Here is an 18430-nt window from a genome sequence, read left to right on the forward strand (position 1 = left end):
TGACTTTGAGCAAATTCACTTCTTTCTTCATTTGTGTTAGGAAGGGGGAATGTAAAGTACTTCATAAATTGTGGAAAGAAAATGAGTTTGTAGTTGTACAGTGCTTAGAACAGTGCCTGGCAAAGAGAGACTAGGATATGGGTTTGTATAATAAATGCCCTAGGATGTTCAATCAAAGCTAGGTGGGAGAGATGGGGGAGGGAGGGATGGGGGGTTGGGATAAACAAGACATGGGAAGGACCCCACCTCTTCTCTGATCACTATGAAAATCTCTCCAGACCCAGGACACTTGGCTGTAATCAATTCTCTACTTTGGCTGATGGGTCTTCTTTTTAAATCCTGACACGACCACATCATTTGCCTGTTGGAACCCTGCAGCGGTTCCCCCAGTGCCTGCTGGATAAAGCTGCCTATGGGCCCTTCAGGACCTCATCCCTCAGAACTCTCCAACCTCATCTTTCCCATCTTTGCACCCCCCTGGATCCCTGGTCCAGACTTGCTGGAAAACGTGCCCTCCAATCCTGGACCCCAGCACTTTCTCTTTCCTTCCTCTGATGTCCCCTCCCTCGCCTTTCCCTCTGCGTGTTGCCCTCTTCCCTCCTCCTCCTCTATTAGGGCTGTGGCCATATGAAAGCAGTCCCCGAGGGAGGGAAAAGGAGAGTGAGGAAGAGACGGCAACTCTCAGAGCTGCAGTTTTCTCAGCTTCAAAAGGAAGACAATAAGAAAAGGGACCTCTCAAGATCAAAGGAAAGGATGGAACAATAAGTGAACACTCAGGAAACTAGGAAGTGGCTCGTTAGCATGGAGTGATTGCTAAAGGGCTGTGGGGGGCGGGGCGCCCAAGCTGCTGTTCCCTCAGCCCCTTCATTCCCAGACCCTGACCCCCAAAACCCTGCAGACCCAGGAGATAAATGAAGAGGAGAGGACCGGGAGGGGGCCAATATAGAAGGAAGTGGAGTCCAGGGGAGGCGAGAGAGAGAAGCTTGCGGTTGGAGCCCCGCGGCTCCTAGGAGTCAGAGGAAGGGTGACCTGGGATGCTCTCCCCACCCCCTTGCTCCGTGTCCCTTCCCAAGGGGGCTGTCCCCATCCGGCCACAGCCTGGGCAGATGGGGGAAGGGCGGTGCGGCGCCAAGAAGAATGAATAATTGAAGTAGAGGGAGGAGGAGGAGGAAGAGGAGGAGGAGGAAGAGGAGGAGGCGGGAGCCGCCCGCACAGGGTCCTCCCCGCTCCGCACCCCACCCCCTCCGCCGCCCGGAAGTCGCTCCCCGCCTCCTGCTCCGCCAACATGGCCGCGAAGTCGGATGGAGCGGCGGCCGCGGCCGGCCCGGGGCCGGAGGGGGCGGCCGGAGGCGCTCGCGGCAGTACGGGCGGGCGCGGGGAGGCGGCGGCGGTGGCCGGGGGCCCCGGGGTGGTCGGGGCGGGAGGCCCGGGGCCACGCTACGAGCTGCGGGACTGCTGCTGGGTGCTGTGCGCGCTGCTCGTGTTCTTCTCCGACGGCGCCACCGACCTGTGGCTGGCGGCCTCCTACTACCTGCAGGGTCAGCGCACCTACTTCGGCCTCACGTTGCTGTTCGTGTTCCTGCCCTCGCTGGTCGTGCAGCTGCTCAGTTTCCGCTGGTTCGTCTACGACTACTCCGAGCCCGCGGGGGCCCCGGGACCTGCCGCCAGCACCAAGGACAGCGGCACCGGAGGAGCCGCCATCAGCACCAAGGACAGCGCCGTCGCCTTCAGGACCAAGGAAGGCAGCCCCGAGCTGAGCCCCCGGCCCGCGCCCTCCTCGGCCAGCGCCTACCGCCGCCGCTGCTGCCGCCTCTGCGTCTGGCTGCTGCAGACCCTCGTCCACCTCCTGCAGCTCGGCCAGGTCTGGAGGTAGGACAAGAGCAGGTGGAGGGAGTTAAGTCTGAGGAGTGTGGGGACAAGGAGCTGCCTGCCGCCCCAACCCTCCTCTGACCTTTCCAGGTCCCCTTCTTGTCCCGACCTCTGCCCTGCCCCACCCCATTGCAGCTCCCATTTCTTCTCAGTCAGCTGCTCCTGACCTCTGCCCCCCTGACCTTGTCCAACCCGAGTCATCCCCTCAGATCTGCCCATTGCAGGAGGAGGGGATGGGGCAAGAAGGGAGAGAAAAAGATCTTCAGGGGCGTGTGAGTGAGGAGGACCAGGGCTCCTGAGGATACTGAGTCTTGGAGCAGGGCCACAGGGCTGCCTCCAGCCCTGACCCCTCCTCTTTGTCCGAGTGCTGAGCCCAGAGTTAGGAAAGATCTCAGAAGTCCTTTCTTGTTCTCAAAGAAGCTCAATTTGGAATTGCAGCCCCTTCCCAACCTCTCAGGAGAGACAGGATTTGAGGCAGCTAAATGACCATCCTGCCTAAACTTCTTGGGCTTTTTGGGAAAGGGTGTGCTGGACTCAGGGAGGAAGCTTTCTGCCTTCTTCTGCTTCCTAAGGACTCCCTCAGTGCCCTCCACCTCCAAAAGGGCCAACAGGATCTGGAATCTTGCATCTGACATTAAATGGTCATTGGCTGCCCTTTAATCCTAGGACAGTAAGGCAAAACTGAGGCTTTGTGCAAGCTGCTCACTTCCAGGCTTCCTTCTCTGCCAGGACTGAAGGTGCCTGCTGTGATGAGTTAATTGGTGAGAGGGGAATTCTAAACCTGGGGCTCCTCTTGCATTCAAACTGCTCTGGTACTTTGGGTCTTCCCATGCAGTGCCAAGATGAGTACACTTACTCGGTGATCACAGGCAAACCTCCTCCTCCCTCTGAGCCTCAGTTTCCTCATCTGTGAAATGAGGGAGGATCCCGACTTTTCTCATTTCATTGGCTTAACTTACCTTTCCTTACCTTTTTAACCTGTTGGGATGGTCAGGTGAGACAAGGTCTGCGTGAGAACCTTGAAAACTGGGACATATTTGGGGACTGTAATGGATTATCCTGCTTCTAACAGATGTGGGGGAAGCATAAGAAAAGTCACTCTAGAAATATAAAGGGAGATTCTTGCTGTTGTTATATTTACTCTGCTACTTGTTAACACATTTTTCCTAACTCAGAAGATTCAGTTCTGGGTTGAGGGTTGGAAACAGGACTCCCAGGGTTTGTCCCAGCTGCTCACTTGCTGTGTCACCCTTGTTGTGTTGCCAGTTCTTTCTCTGCCTTGGTTTCCTCATCTATACCTGCCAAGATAATGTATATATTGCATTTAGTTTCCCCGGGGGGTGGGGAAAGGGGATGGAGTACTATCCACACAAGGTGGTGTTATTATTATTAGCTCGACACATAAAAATATTCGTGTCTACATCCAGGAACTAATCTGCATTTATCATTCTGTGCCCGAGTGGACAGATGGTGAAAGTTATTTTTAGATTCTGAAATGGTAACTTCCTATTCTTGGTAGCCAAATCTTCATCCCCCTTTCCCTTCAGCCTAAAGTGGGCCAGCTGCCCCACGACTCCCTGGCTACCCTCCTCCCCATTCAGAATCCACTCACAAGAAGTGAATAGGTCTCTTCTTCCTCGATCATAGACTGAGTTTCCTTCAAATAGGGAAAAAATGACCACAGGCAGGTGTTCTCGGGGGAGTGACTGGAAACAGCTAAGGGTTCACGGAGCACCATGGCTTCTTAGATAAAAGAGCTATTTCCACTATTTCCACTGTCTCCTAAGTGAGGGAGTTTGGATGAGATGACTTTGCTGGGATAGCAGTCTAATGGCCATGGGGTGGAATCTGGCTCTAGAAGTGTGTCGTGTGGCTTGTATAGTATTCTTAAAACCCAGGGTCCTAGCTTCTCTTGGGGGAAAAAAAAGATTGGCTGTGGCTGCATCAGGCCTGTAACAATATAGACAGGATATGTGTACTCTAGCTTCTCTGTTCTTCCCTTTGATTACATCTGGACCATTTCTCTTAGTCATGAGAGCATTCATTTAGCATGAGAGCCCTAACTTATGGTTCTATAACAATTATTTTATGAAGTACTCATTTTGTTCCAAGCCTACTGGTTGCCTTCTTACCTGCTTTATCTCCTATATCCCTCCTAATAATTCTGACATGTAGTTAATATTAGAATTTTTACTTGACAGATGAGGGAACAGAGGCTAAGAGAGGGGGCATCCTTACCCAAGGTCACACAGCAAGGGGTTGGAAGAGCTAGGATTCAAAATTCTCTGCTTTCAAAGCCCAAGTTCAATTTATTCACCATGTAATGCTGCCACTAAAATGTCCCCCTGCTCAAAGAATTAGGAGCCTGGGATTCCAAGATTCCAGGATGATAGAAAGTCAGTCTTCTGTTGTACTGAGATAAGAATGTGAAAAGAGGGAGAGGGAGTTGTACCATCAGGGTGTAGATAAGGAAATAGTGTATACTCTGGGGGAAATGCTAGATTGGAGGAGGTACTTTCAGGAGACTTACATCTTCATCTTGGTTTGCAAGTGACCTTGGGCCAGGCTTTTCCCACCTCTGGGCCTCAGTTTCCCTATGTTTGAAATGAGAAGATTAGATTGGATGACTTTAAGAGGCAGAATGTGCCTTTCTGGTCCTCATAACACCCTAGCATGGTGCTGGGAAGTGACTTGCTCAGAACAGCTTAAGGTCATCATCAGACTTGGGGACTTTCCCTCTAATACCCTCTCTGTCTAGGCTACAACATTTCTCCCTCTGCCTCCTAATAAGCCCTTTACTCCAGAGGGGCTCTGAAATGAGTTTGGGACCTGCTGGTGCTTCATACCCTGCACAGAACAGAGATGGCTTGAAGAGAGAAGTGGGGCTGAGGTCTGCAGAGAGCTGGGAAGGAATGACCCACAGCTGACTGTTCTCTTTGAATTCAGATTCTGCAATCAATTAGGGGAGATTTCGTAGAAAAGGCTTTGGAAATGAAAAATCCACATATAAGGTTACATTAATCATGTGAGAATTCTGACTCTGGGTCTAAATGACTGACCAGAGCTAAAGTCTCCAGACCCTTTTCAGAAGCTTGGGATCCTAAAATGTCTAAGAACCTGGCTGAATAGGGGGGAATCTGGAGAAGGTATAGAGAAATCACTGGGAATGGCTTTCCTAGAAATTAAGCAATGTTGGCACAACGTGTTTGCTTACTATGTGAGATGTTCTCACAGATGTGCTGAGTGGCAGGAACAGGGTAACAAGAAAGGAGGTGTGTATCTGAGCCCTGCAGAGTCAAACCTGAGAGGCTGGCCAGCCACTCATCTCCTAAGCCCGTGCTCCCAATCCTGAATCAAATAAATTTAATCTTAAAGATATATATTTTTTTAATTCTTCAAGCTTATATAATGCTGGATGAAAAGCCCAAGTGCTTTGGAAAACCAGGCAGGTAACATGGACATAAGGCACAAGGAGGGTCAGACAAGGGGATGTTATGGGGAAGAAGCGTCCTGGAAGAGGAAGTCCCACCTTGCTACCCTGACAGTGCCCAGGGAAGTCATGGCCCCAGAGTTGTCGAGTCTTGATTTCTCAAGAGAAATGGGAAATTGGAGTTTTTGTGTGAACTTTCCCAATTTTCAACTACCAATTAAGATATTTTAAAATAATATTAACCAAATGAAACCCATTTGTGCACCTAACTTCCTGTAACCTCAGGCAACTTCTTTACAATTGATAAGTCCCTTTCACACAGATGTTATATAATCTTAAACATAAAATGAGAGAACTCACCCCGCAGGACCCATGTGAGGTGTCCCAGGCTTACAATGTCATCTCACCTTGACATCTCCCCTCTGATGGCTACTGATGACATCTATTTATTGGACAAGGAAGTTTAGGCTCAGAGAAGTCAAGAAACTCGCCCAAGGTCACTTGCTGAGTACGTGGGAAAGAAGTGAGGGGCCTACACAGCTTTGCACGATTACCAAGCCCAGCTCTATCCCAGGCATCCCACGCTGATTATGTTGGGGGATCCCAGAGCAAAGTCTCTGTGCAGCAACAGATTTAATTCTTGAGAGGAGAGCAAATAGATCTTTTCAGCCAGATCCTCTAGCTGTGGGCTGGACACCAGCCCGTCTTCATCCCCCCACCCCACCCCTCTATCAACCCTCTGAGCTGTTAAGCCACTGAGGGCTGTTAAGCCAATTAAGGTCCTAACCCTGTCTCCTCTGACCCTATGGGCAGCGGAGCAGTAAGCCATGAATCCTGCTTTCCCTAATCTTGAACTCATGGGCCCCAGCTTTGCCCAGATAAGCATGGTTTGCTAAGCCAATTAGTGTGAGAAGGCCTAGCCCGGGATTCCTCCTGGGCTGTCAGGATCTGGGCACCTCGAAGTGGAGAAGGGGGGAGGCATTCAGGCTTTGGGGGCCTCCCTTAACACCTCTCCGAGTCTCTGCGACAGCCCTGCTCCCTCTGCCTGCTAACAAGCCCTGCACTCCAGAGAGGTTCTGAGATGAGTTAGTGTCCCGTGGGGTGTACAGGTGGGCTCTGGGTCTCTGCTCTGGGAAGCTATATTCTTGGTATAATGTTAAGAGCATGGACCTGGATTCAAGTGTTCTCAGCTCAAATCCTGACTCTACTACTTCCTATAGGTGACCATGATGAAGCCACATCATTTCTTGTCCCTCCTAAAGGAGGGACTGTAATTGGACCCATCCACCTCTTGGTCATTGGGGTTTAATGAGATAATGTGTACAGAGGTTTAGCAAGGGGCGGGTCCCACTATTAAGCGTTCAGAAACCCTTGGCCACAATTAGTGTGTCATCAGCCTGGGATTTTCTACTTGTGGAGCAAAGGTTTATTCACTGAACAGGCAGCCCCTGAGGCCATAGTGACATGGTGGCCATTCATTAATCTGAATTTATTCATTCAGCAGCTAGGCCATGAAAGAGGGAGCTGGGAGAATTTGTCTGGAGGAGGAACAGGGTCTTAACTTGTGCTTTGCAATGTCCACTCTGGCCACTGAATGGAGACTAGACTGGAGAGAGGCCAGGACTGGAGTGACAGGGCCAGTTGTCTGCTTCAAGCTGAGCTAAAGGATTTCTGTCCTTCTCTGGTCCTCAGTTTCTCCATTGGGCACATGATGAATGATCAGAACCTGCTCTCTAGAATCAGTGGTGTCCTGCATCTGCCACTTCCTGTGACTCTGGGCAGAATTCAACTGTGCCTTGATTTCCTCATCTGCAAAGTGGACATTCTAGTAATAATACCTATTTCATGTGGCTTGAGGATGTAGCAGATTAAATACTGCGTATAGATTTTTCAGCACAGTGCCCAGGACACAGAAGTACTCAACAATTATGATTAGCCTTTGTTAGTTGTATTATTATGTTTAAAATAGCCCAGGGCTTGGGTTCCATAGTGGTCTTCAAACTGTGTGTCACTGTCCTCTCTCCGTCATTTCAACCCAGGTGTCTCTGTCTTTTTTGATACATTGACTACGTGTCTCATATTTTGCTTTGAATAATCAGTGTTGCAGCTGAAACATGTTTACAGCCTTTGAACTTGTAGTAGTGACCCTCCAGTAGGTTCCTCTCTGCTCTGACTCTTCAGCTGGGGCCTCACCACCCACCTCCTGGGAGACCCCTCTCCAGGACACACTGCACCCCTACCCGCCCTCCTCCCTTGCCCATCCGCTGCAACAGGCCATTAGAGCTGCTCCTAACAGACACAGTGGCGGCAGTTGGGCGCAGCGTCCCCTGTTTGATCTATAAAGACCACACAGGAGAAGCCCTAGGGAGTGGGAGGAGGGAGGACTGCCAGGAAATGGCTTTGAACCCTGACAGCTGGGGCGAAGGTCTCCAGGGAAGGGAGGGAGGCTATTTGGGATCTGCTCTGGCCTCTCCACTCACCACCCTGCCTTTGTTAGGGTGTCCAAATTTCCTCCCATTGGAAATTCGATCAGCCTCCGGTTGTCCTCCCCCCAAGACCCCCAATCCTACTTAAAACCCCAGTGATTGTTCTCAAGCTTGGCTCTGGTCCTGCCATTCTGGAGCACCAGGCCAGCCAGGATCCCACCTGCCCCAGGGCAAGTCCAGGCGCTTTGGCCTGGCACCGAGACCCTTGCCCTCTGCCCTTTCATCTCCTCCTGCTCCAGCCCTAGGATGATCTGCTGCTCCCTCTTTCAAAAGCAAGCCCCCACCTGCCCTCCTCCCTTACCCTTTCTCCCTGGGTAGGGGCTGCCCTCTCTAGCAACATCCCTTCCCACTCATTCCCAGTGAAATTCTGCACATTCTTCAAGGTCAAGCTCAATTGCCACCTCTTCCAAGAAGCTCTCCCTGGACAAACCAGCACACTACCGCCCCCTGCCTCCCAAGGCCCCATTTTCCACTTCCTTGACCAGCAAGAGTCATTGTTTTTATAATCTGAAATGGGAATCGCTTGGCAGTTCTGTTTGTTTATGGAAGAGCTACACATGCTTGTTGAAACCTCTGGAAGGACAGACAAGGCTTAGAGAAAGACCCCATCCACTCATTATCTCTTGGAGTGGAGGGTGGAGTTAAGATTTCTGCTTAGTAATTATTTATTGCAGTGCTTGAAGATTTTACTTTTGGTTTTAAATTAATCAAGGAACACATGAATACATTCAACTATTTTTTTTTAAAGTTCAGATAATCCTAAAAGTTATAACTATTAAATAAGACTTTAATCATTCATCTTTACACATTCCTGTTAAATACGAAGTATGGAGATGAGGAATAAGGATAGTAGAGCCAAAACTCTGGCTCTGTCATTATGAGCTTTATGGTCCTGAGCAAGTCACTTAATCTCTTCTGTTCTTTAGCTTCCTAATCTGTGAAATGGGGATAATGTTTTCTCTGTACGGATGGCCATTGCAGAGGCTTATTGAATTAATATATGGATCATGTTTTGCACAGTACTCAGCACATAGTAGTGCTCAATTAATACCAACACTATTGGCCCGTTTTACAGATTTGGAAACTGAGGGGCAGAAAGGAATGGCCTCCCAGTAAGAAAGTAGCGGAGCCAGGTTTTGAAACCATATTTCCAAGCCCATATGTGTAAACACTAGGCAATCCTACCTTCTGCTAGTGAAGTATGTTCTTAGAAAATAATCAAGCATGTATTATTTTGAGAAGGAGAAGAAAAAAATCAGAAAACTATTAAAAAATTTTAATGTTAGTATAAAGTACCCACTGTTGGCACTCGGAGTTCTTCCTCTCAGACTGCCCCCCAGGCGCGATTACTCATTCCTCTTCACGCCACAGCTCTGCTCACATTCTGTTTTGATCGGCCTGTCTGCCCACCAGGCTGGTTTTCCCACCAATCACAAGCCCCTGGGAGTTGAGGCCTTGTCCCTTCTTCTGTCTCTGGTGATAACTGGCCCAGAACAGAGCCTCTGTTCCCCAGCCTTGCACACAGCTAGCTCTGCTGAGGTCCACAGCAGGTCATTGGAATGTGAAGGCTGTTGAAGCAGCCTTTGGATTTGGGGCTGATTGGCAGGCACTCAGGCAGTGAAGGAGCCTTCTGCAGTTCCGGCTGCAGCGCTGAGGCCTATTAGCCGACACCTCAGCCCTCCAGACTGTCAGTGGGTGGGGCTCAGGGCAATGCAGAAGATGTAATAGGAACAACTGTGGGTTGGGTTACCACAAGGATATAGGCATGAGTGACTGAGGGTGAAGGAAGTAAAATTCCTTGTATGCAGTAGGTGCTTAATAAACGTTGGTGTGAACTCAGTAGGACCTTTGAGGTCATTTCACTTTTGGAGGTTCAGCAACTCCACTAAAGTCCAGGTGGCGGCTTGAGAACTGTGGTTGAGTTTTCCAAGACGAGAAAGCAGAGGAGCCAGGGCACTGGGCCCCGGTGCAGAGCGAGTCGCCGCGACTTGCTAGCTGTGTGACCCTGGGCAAGCTGCTCCACCAGCCAGAGCTCCTGTCTCCTCTGTGAAGGGGGGATGGTGACGTATCCACCTCTTAAGGTCAATGTAAATTCGCAGGGCTGGTCACACTGTGTAAGCCCAGAAAACAGTCAACGCTGCTATCGTTATTTGCCCAGCAGCAGCCCAGCCTACTTGCTAAGTATCAAGAGAGGATGAGAGAGGGACGCTAAAGACCTAACTCTCAATAACCCTCAGTCACTGACCCCCTATTGGGGAAGAGGCTTGGCTTTGGCTTCAGAGAAAGTACGTGGACATACGATGACCCGAGGTTAAAGGCTGCTCTTCAGCCACCCGCGGCAGAGCAGGCTTCTCCAGAGGGGTGAACCCCATCAGCAGAGGTACACAGGCAGAAACGGGCGACTGTGGCAGGGATATTGTAGCAGAGACTTCTGCTGAAGCTTGGAGGACACGTTAGATGACCTGAAAAGCCCCTTACAGTCTCAAGACACTGTGACTCCAGCGGGTGGTTTTATGACGCTAGGTTCCATGATGCTTAACAAATTGGTAGCACCTGGGCAAGTTCAGCCTAAGAATATGTGTGTTTGGCCTGCACAGTGATTTTTTTTGTTTTGTTTTTTAGCTACTTTTTAATGAAAATTTTTTTTTCCAGTACTGGGAAGTGAACCCAGGAACTCTACCACTCAACTATATCCCTAGCCCTTTTTATTTCTTTATTTTGAGACAGGGTCTTGATAAGTTGCTTAGGGCCTCAAACCTGTAGTCCTCGAGTCTCAGCCTCCCAAGTCACTGAGATTACAGGCACGTGCCACTGTGCCCAGCATGTCTAGCTTTAATGAAAATTTTTATTACAGAAAAATGTAAACATATACACAAGTAGAGAGAGTCAGCTAATGATTCCCTGCGTACCATCACCTCACTTAACAGTTATTAAGTCCTGGCCAAACTTGTTTTATGTAGGGCAGCACCATGCAGTAGGACTCTGGGTGACAGAATGCACTCTCCAATTCAGTAGTCTCTAGCCACACAAGGCTCTTGAGCACTTAGAATGAGGCTAGTGTGACCAAAGAACCAAATTTTTAACTACATTTAATTTTAACGAATTTAAATGTAAATTAACTCTATCTGGGGAGTGTTGGCGATGTAGGTGTTGGAGAGCATAGTTCTAGAGCTTACCCCGTTTCCTTCCCTTTCATATTATTTTGAAGCACATCTCAGACATCCTATCATTGCCTGCATAAATATTTCAGTATAGCTCCAAAAAGATAGACTTTTGAAAAACATCTAAAATATGTAATAGTGCTATCATACATATAAAAAGGAATAATAATTTCTTTAAAATTCACATGGTATTTCTTTAATTAGTTGCCAACATTTCCAACTTGGAACTTTCTTTTTGCATAAATATCCTAATTTGCAGCTATTCTTCAAAAATTGATAAAAAAATATTGAAATTTAGTCATTTAATCTCCATTTTTCTCTGAGGGGAGCGATAGGGGTTGCCTCTAGAGTTCCCCAAAGCCCCAAATAATGCAGTCACCTTGGCCCCTCAGCACATTAATGTTTGAGACCCTGACTCTTCCGTCTGCAATCTCACAGTTAGGCCAGAGACGAATAGAAGTGATGCTTTCTCCCAGCTGTGACTTCCAAGTGCCTTCATATGCCACCAGGAGGCTGGAATCCAGTTCATGACATCCCACCTCCACACAAGGATATCAGGAAAAGAAAAAGAGGGAACCAAGAGCCTTGGGATTTTAGAACATGGGATCCCGAGTTTTAGTCTCTGCTCCGACTCAACCCATTTCACAGAGGGGGAGAGTGAGGCCCAGAGAGGGAAGGACAGCTGGCTGTACTCATACAGTGAGGAATGTGAGTGGCCAGAACCTGGTCCCAAATGCTTGTCTTGAGAGCAGTTGGCTGTTTCTCTGCCCAACAACAGAGGAACACTGGCTGGAAGCTGACAGAAGTGTGCGGGATGAGAGAGGGTTTCAACTTTTCAGCCAGAGCCTAAAATTAGTGGCTGGGAAGTGCTTGGCGTCTGTCCAGCAAGAAAAGAGGTGCTGTGACTCCGTAGGGGGCTGCGAAGGAGGAGGGAGACAGCCTAGCTCCCAACACCACACGGAACGGGAGCCAAACGTGTCGAATCACATTCTTTACTGACATTTATGATTCATTTCACTGCCAACCCCAGGAAGGTCCTATTTTTTTACATCCTTGCTGGAGTGCTCAGAATTGAGGGGTGAGCTGATGGGGAAGGGGGTCTCGGCCATCCCCTGCAAGAGCTGTCTGGGCCACCCTGCAGATGAGGTGGCAAATGTTTCCCTGAGAACCCACAGACTGGTCTGGGTCCCCGCAGCCTGGCTCAGCTTGACATAGGAATCACTCAGCCCTCACTTGGGATGCGACTCTGATGCTTTCTGGCTGTTGGACCCTGCATCTCACTATCCAAGGCCTGCTAAGCCTCTCTGGGCCATCCTCACCTGGAAACTGCTCTCCAGTCCTCCACTCCTGTCCCCCTGCAGTCTGTTCCTTTAACTTTTTTTGTGGGTGTGTGGAGGTGTACCGGGGATTGAACTCAGGGGCACTGATAACTGAGACTCATCCCCAGCCCTATTTTGTGTTTTATTTAGAGACAGGGTCTCACTGAGTTGCTTAGCACCTCACCTTTGCTGAGGCTGGCTTTGAATATGTGATCCTCCTGCCTCAGCCTCCCAAGCTGTTGGGGTTACAGGCATGTGCTACCATGGTGCAGGGCTGTTCCCTTTAAAATGCACTATTTGAGACTTTCATGTGTGGTGGGATAAGACACCTTATCTTGGGATCAGACAACACTTCATCTCTGGCCTTCCCCTTTCTTCTTTCAGCTACAGCCATTCTGACCACTTACTGCTGCCCTCCTGCCCACCTCAGGACCTTTACTCATATTGTTTCTCTGCCAGATACTCCCTTCCCTCCCATGTTCATCTGCTTAGATCATGTGCCTGCATGAGACCACGGTCACCCCCTCTAGAAAGCCTTCTCTGACTCCAGACCCTTCTCCCCCAACTCTGCTGGAGCCTAGGAACATGTTTGAGGCCTGTGGGGAGCCTGGGGGATGTGTTTCTTATTAGGTATTTACAGGATGGTTTAATTAACACACAGGCCCCCCACGAGACCGAGTTCCCGACAGATGGGCTCAGCTCGTCTTGCTCCCCACTCTGTCCTCCATAGTCCCCGGCACATAGCAGGTCCTCAAAAATGCTTGGAAAATAAATGTCAAGCGGGGTTGGGGTGTAGCGCAACATGACAGAGCATGTGCTTAGCATGTGTGAAGCCCTGGGTTCAAACCCAGCTCCAAAAAATAAGTCAAATGAACCTTCCCTTTCCTGAGACTCATGTCTTCTCATCGGGAAAATGGGAATCTCATTCGCAAACCTCCCAGGGCTACAGTGAGGATTTCTAGCACAGCAGGTATAGAAAGTATTGAATGAATGGTAGCTATTTTCTGGGGGGCAGACAGACCCCGAAAGGAGAACTTCCCTGTAAACTTATCCCACGGGGTCTTCTTTGATCCTCTGTGTCTAGGGGACACATTCAGTAAGCACCAGGGTCAGCCAGCCTAGGAGTGGGTCTCAGCCCCACCAGAAACTAGACTGAAAACTCCAAGCCTCCTTCTTCCTGGTCGGGCCTCTGATTCCAACAGCCCTTTAAACCTCCCCTGATCCAGTGCCGAGCACCGGGCTGGCTGTTTCATGCATATTGCCACTCTCTGGTTTTCCCTTTGAGGTGGATATTGGGCTGATGGGTTCAGAGAAGGGAGGCAACTGGCCCAAGACCACACACAGTAGGTAAAGGAGCCAGGATCCCAGCCCAGGTTCCCTGGCCCCTTGTGCGGGCTCCCTGCCTCTGTGCTTGGTGCCTGTCCTCAGGAGCTGGTGCAGCAGAGCCTGTGAGGCACGGTCACCCTCTTCATTCATTTACTCACTCAACAAGTGAACTTGCATTGAGCTTTCATGATGCGGCAGGCGCTAGGGACAGCCGAGAACAAGGTAGACTTGTCCCTGCTCTCGTGGAGCTTAGTTTCGTGGAGAAGGACCCACGACAAATATGTCAGCAAGTAAATTAAGGCATTTTGGGTTGTGCTGTGTGATGAAGGAAACAGGGTAACATGACAGAAACCGACCAGAGGGCGGAAGTACTTTGGAAGAGTGGAGGGTCTGGGAAGCCTCTCTGAGAGGTGACACTGAGCCCAGGTGACGAAGCAGGTTTGCTGGGCATCACTGAGACCCTGAGGCTGGGCTGGGCTTGCTGTGCTCAGGAAGCACAAGTCCAGCAGAGCCAGGGGGCAATGAGGTCCGTGGGTGGACTAAGATAGGGCCACACGAGGCCTCAGGCCATGGTGAAGATTTATCTAAGAGTAGTGGGGAGCAGCTTGGCCTGACTAGGAGTCTACGAGACCCCTGAGCTGCTGCAGAGGACAAGCTCTGAGAGGCAAGGATGGAGGCCAGGAGGCCAGGCTGCTGGGGTATACTGGCTCGGACCAGAGTGTGACAGTGGGGGAGAGAAGCACTGGGGCTCAGGGCAGCAGGGCCTTCATGTTATCAGAGTTGGGTGGGTAGAGAGGGGCCTGAGGAGAGCTCCTCAGAGGAGGCAAGAATCTGTTACTGAGGCCCATTTTATTTTATTTTATTTTATTTTATTTTATTTTAAATATTTATTTATTTATTTCGGCGGACACAACATCTTTGTTGGTATGTGGTGCTGAGGATCGAACCCGGGCCGCACGCATGCCAGGCGAGCGCGCTACCGCTTGAGCCATATCCCCAGCCCCTGAGGCCCATTTTATAGAGAGGACTGAGGCCCACAGTGGGCTGGACCTCCCCAGAATCCCCTGGGTCCCCTGACTCCTTCATACTATTGTCATTTTCTCCTCAGCTTTCTCTAAACCCATAGAATCCCAAGAGAAGCTTCGAGGTCCCTCTGTCCAGCAGGGGTCCTCCCAGGCAGCCCTGTTGCACACCCTCCGTGTTCTAACAGAGGCAGCCTTGATGGGCAGCTGGGTGATGGGGACATGGAATGGGTATGAGGCTTGCTGACCTTGTCCCTTCTCCAACTCAAGGGGCCATGGAGAGCCAGAGTGGAGTCCTAGATCTGGCACTAACTTTTTGTGTGACTTTAGACAAGTTCCAGTCCTTTTCTGAGTCTCAGTTTCCTCATCTGTAAAATGAGGGTGATAGTCGTACCTACCTGAAAGGCTTGCAGTGATGAACAGACATGCTAATCTGTAGTTGGCACCTAATAAATGTGATAAATGTGGGTTGTTATCATTATGATTAACCCCTGAATACTGTCCCCTGCAGAGCAGTGATAGGCTTGACTGGCGGGAGGGTCCTGCTGCTGCCCGACCCCAGCCTGTTCAGTCATCAGTGGTCTTCAGGGCCTAGCCCACCTTGGAGACCACAGAACTCGCCTGCCAGCCGGAGGCTGGTTCCTGGATGGAGTGGAGCGGGGGAGCCGCTGGAAGCTGCTGTTTTTGGCCCAGAGCTGTGAGGGGGTGTGGGGAGGGGCGAGAAAACACACTCGGAAACACCGAGACTGACAGATGGAGGAGCTGAGGATGTGAGAGACACAGACAGACAGAGAAGGACCCAGAGTCAGGGAGAAGATGAGCAGGCAGGAGAAGACGGCCGGAAAACTGGCAGTTCCACTGAGCCACGAGCTGAGCAGCAAGCCAGCAGATGGACCACGCAGCCCAGGGACCAAAAGACCCCAGACAGACTCCTAAGCAGACCCGGGATCCAAGACAGACAGGAAGACAGATTATAAAAGTGGAACCAGTGTCCCCAGGGATAAACAGATCCTCACAGCATCCAAAGGACAGACAGGCTGACTCAGGATCCCAGGGTCAGACTAACAGAGGGACTCAGTACTGGAACAATGTGGCCCATAGTCTAAGGGACAGTCAAGGTCTCAGTATGAGACTGACACACAAATGATTGCCTCACAGTGATGTAGGGATGGGTAAAGATGCTGACCCTGTATTTAAGGGACACACGCAACAAGCAGATCTGAGCCACAGACAGACAATGAACCAGGATCAGAGGCCCAAGGTGAGACCAGGTTTGACTAAATGAAGACTAAGGCGTGGGTCAGAAACCCAGCCTAGGGCCAGAGACTCAGGGTGATGCAAAAACAGGAGAGACACAGGGTGGCCCAGATGCTGAACCCAGAAGCTTCCTGGCTTCTCAGGAACATGAGACCCTCTTGTCCTCCACCCTTTCTTCTATTAGAGCAGATTCCTCAAACTCTGGGGGACGCTGGGAGTTTCCTGGGTCACAAGAGGCAGCTGGGCCTGGAGAGAATGGAATGAGGTCCCATCCAGGTCTTGGCCCTGCTGCTTGCTGGTGTCCAGAAGAGGCAGCTCGTGGATCCCTGAACAGAGGGATCTCGTGTCCTAATTGCTGCTGCTCTCCTCTCCGGGATCGTTTGCTCCCAGCCCCAATTGTACCCACTTATCAGCCCCTCCGAGTCCTTCCAGAACATGCTTCTCTTAGCACAAGACTGGGAGACAGCAAGTTAAACCCAAAGTGGACTTCTGAGTGCCTCTGTTTCTTCATCTATAAAAGGGGGGCAGCAAAAGTCCCCATTTGAGGGCTGACTGAAGAGCTGGGCTCCCATGGGCTCAGGCCACTCAAGTATGAGAACCACTGGGAGAAGAGAGGCCTTGCAAGGACCCAGGGCATCAGGGAAGCTTCCTGGAGGAGGAAGGACAGAAATGAATCAGGGAGGACAGGAGGAGCCTGTGAGGTGCCCTGGCTCTATGCAAATTCAGGTAGAGACGTCCAGGGCCCTCCAGGATCAGGATGGAGAGGCTCATGTTTATTCATTCACTCAGCCAAAATGTATTAAGTGCCTATTCCATGCATTAATGCAGGGGACACAGCGATGGCCAAGGCAGAAAAGTCCTTTGCCCTCGTGGAGCCCCAGGGATAGACTAGGATAGAAAATAAAAGTCTAAATAAATAAATAGATAAATAAGCCTATCTCATAATATTGAGAAGATAAGAAGACCAGGGAATGTGACAGACTAGAGTGATCTGGTGAGGGTGGCAGTACCATGGTGGGAAGGGAGGCCTTGGAGGCCTCCTTGAAAAGGTGACATGTGAGCTGATGAGAGGTCAGCCACAGAGGGATCAGGAGAAGGGGTGTCCAGGTCCAGTGAGCAGCATGTGCAAAGGTCCTGCATCAGAAGCAAGTCTGGCTAGGTTCAAGAAACCTCCAGGGCACCTGGGGGCGGGGGCGGGGGGTAACAAATGGGACAGTGGCTTGAGGTACAGTGAGAAATGGACAAGGCAGATGGTCTAGAGCCTGAAAGCCCAGGGGAGAAGCTCAGGTTTGATTCCAAGTGTGATAGGAGGCCCTTGGAAGGCTTTATGAAGGGGAATGACATGATCTGACAGCTTTTAAAAATATCCCGCTGGTCGCCATGTGGAGAGTAGACCAGAAGGGGGGAGGGTGGAGGCAGGGAGCCTACAGAGAAGGCTGATGTGGCCGTCCAGGCAAGAGATGACAGTCGCCTGCACCAGCTGGTGGCACTGGAAAGATGAGCAGACTGGGGATAGATCTGGAGAAAGGAAGATGTGCTCCCCTCCCCCGAGGCTAGATTCCTTGCCTTGAGCTGCAGCGCCCTTTTCTGTGAGTCGTTCAGTCCCATTTATGGTGACACCAACTCCTTTCAACTTCCTTTCAAGCCGAGTGGGATGTGGGATAGCCAAGTGGGATGTGGGATAGCGTAGGCTTCCTGGAGGAGGTGTCAAGAGAGGCTGTTGGTAGTTAGGAGGTGCAGAGGCCTCCACCCAGTATATGTTCCCCTCTCCCCCAACCACGTGCACATCCTGCTACAGCCTGAAAATCATTCTCAAATTTATCATGTAATTTAGTGCTTACAACAGGGAGAGTCATAAGGCTCAGAGAAGCAGAGACAGACCATCCAGGGCCGCACAGCAGGTCCAGGGCAGGGCTGGGATGCAAACCTACCAGCAAGCCTAGAATATTGTCATCTTGCCTTTTAGTTGCTCGGTGCCGTGACACAGGTAGGGTGGCAAGTTGCCAGCTCTGTTCTGGAGAAGGGGAAACTGAGGCCCGAGAAACTAGGTTGCATGTCCTGGGCAGGATTGTTGTTAGACCTTTGAGGGCTCTGCCTCTATCAGGCATATTAAAATGCAGCCACATCAAACATCAAATGTAAATTATATATAACCAGATAAAAGCCAAATTGCAGTTGACTGGCTGACATCATGTTCTGTTTTGCAGACATTTAATTAAACATTTATTAATTTTGATTCTGCAGTTTTTCCCTGTGTTTTAGAGCCAATTTTTTTCCAGGCCTCAAACATTTTCCTAGGCCCATGAACATCTCGCAGGCCCTTGGCAGTGAGTACCTAGCGCCGGCTGGAAAGAACAGCCAGTTTGGCCCCGTTGCCAAAAGGGGCAGAGCGAGGCAGAGCCCAGGCCTCTCCTCCCCAGGCTGCAGCGTGCTCTTTGTGCTCCCTGCCGACCCCACGTTCCTGGGGCTCGGACGCCTTTCTCCCACGGCAGGAGCCCTTTGGGCTGGGGGAGCCCTTTGTCTGCAGTTCACCCAGAGCTGGCAGAGGAGAGGGCAGGAA

The 18430-nt window shown here is 50.5% G+C and overlaps 1 protein-coding gene across 1 annotated transcript in view; it reads left to right on the forward strand.

Moving 5' to 3' along the window:
- Window positions 1–1275: 1275 nt before the first annotated feature.
- Xkr7 (XK related 7) overlaps window positions 1276–18430 on the forward strand; it is a 28600-nt gene continuing 11445 nt past the window's right edge. Inside the window, exon 1 of the mRNA XM_005320586.3 lies at window positions 1276–1869. Within this exon, the coding sequence (XP_005320643.3) occupies window positions 1286–1869 (584 nt within the window). The 5' untranslated portion in view covers window positions 1276–1285. The remainder of the gene's footprint in view (window positions 1870–18430) is intronic.

This window comes from Ictidomys tridecemlineatus, chromosome 5, assembly GCF_052094955.1.
Source record: "Ictidomys tridecemlineatus isolate mIctTri1 chromosome 5, mIctTri1.hap1, whole genome shotgun sequence".
NCBI lineage: Eukaryota > Metazoa > Chordata > Mammalia > Rodentia > Sciuridae > Ictidomys > Ictidomys tridecemlineatus.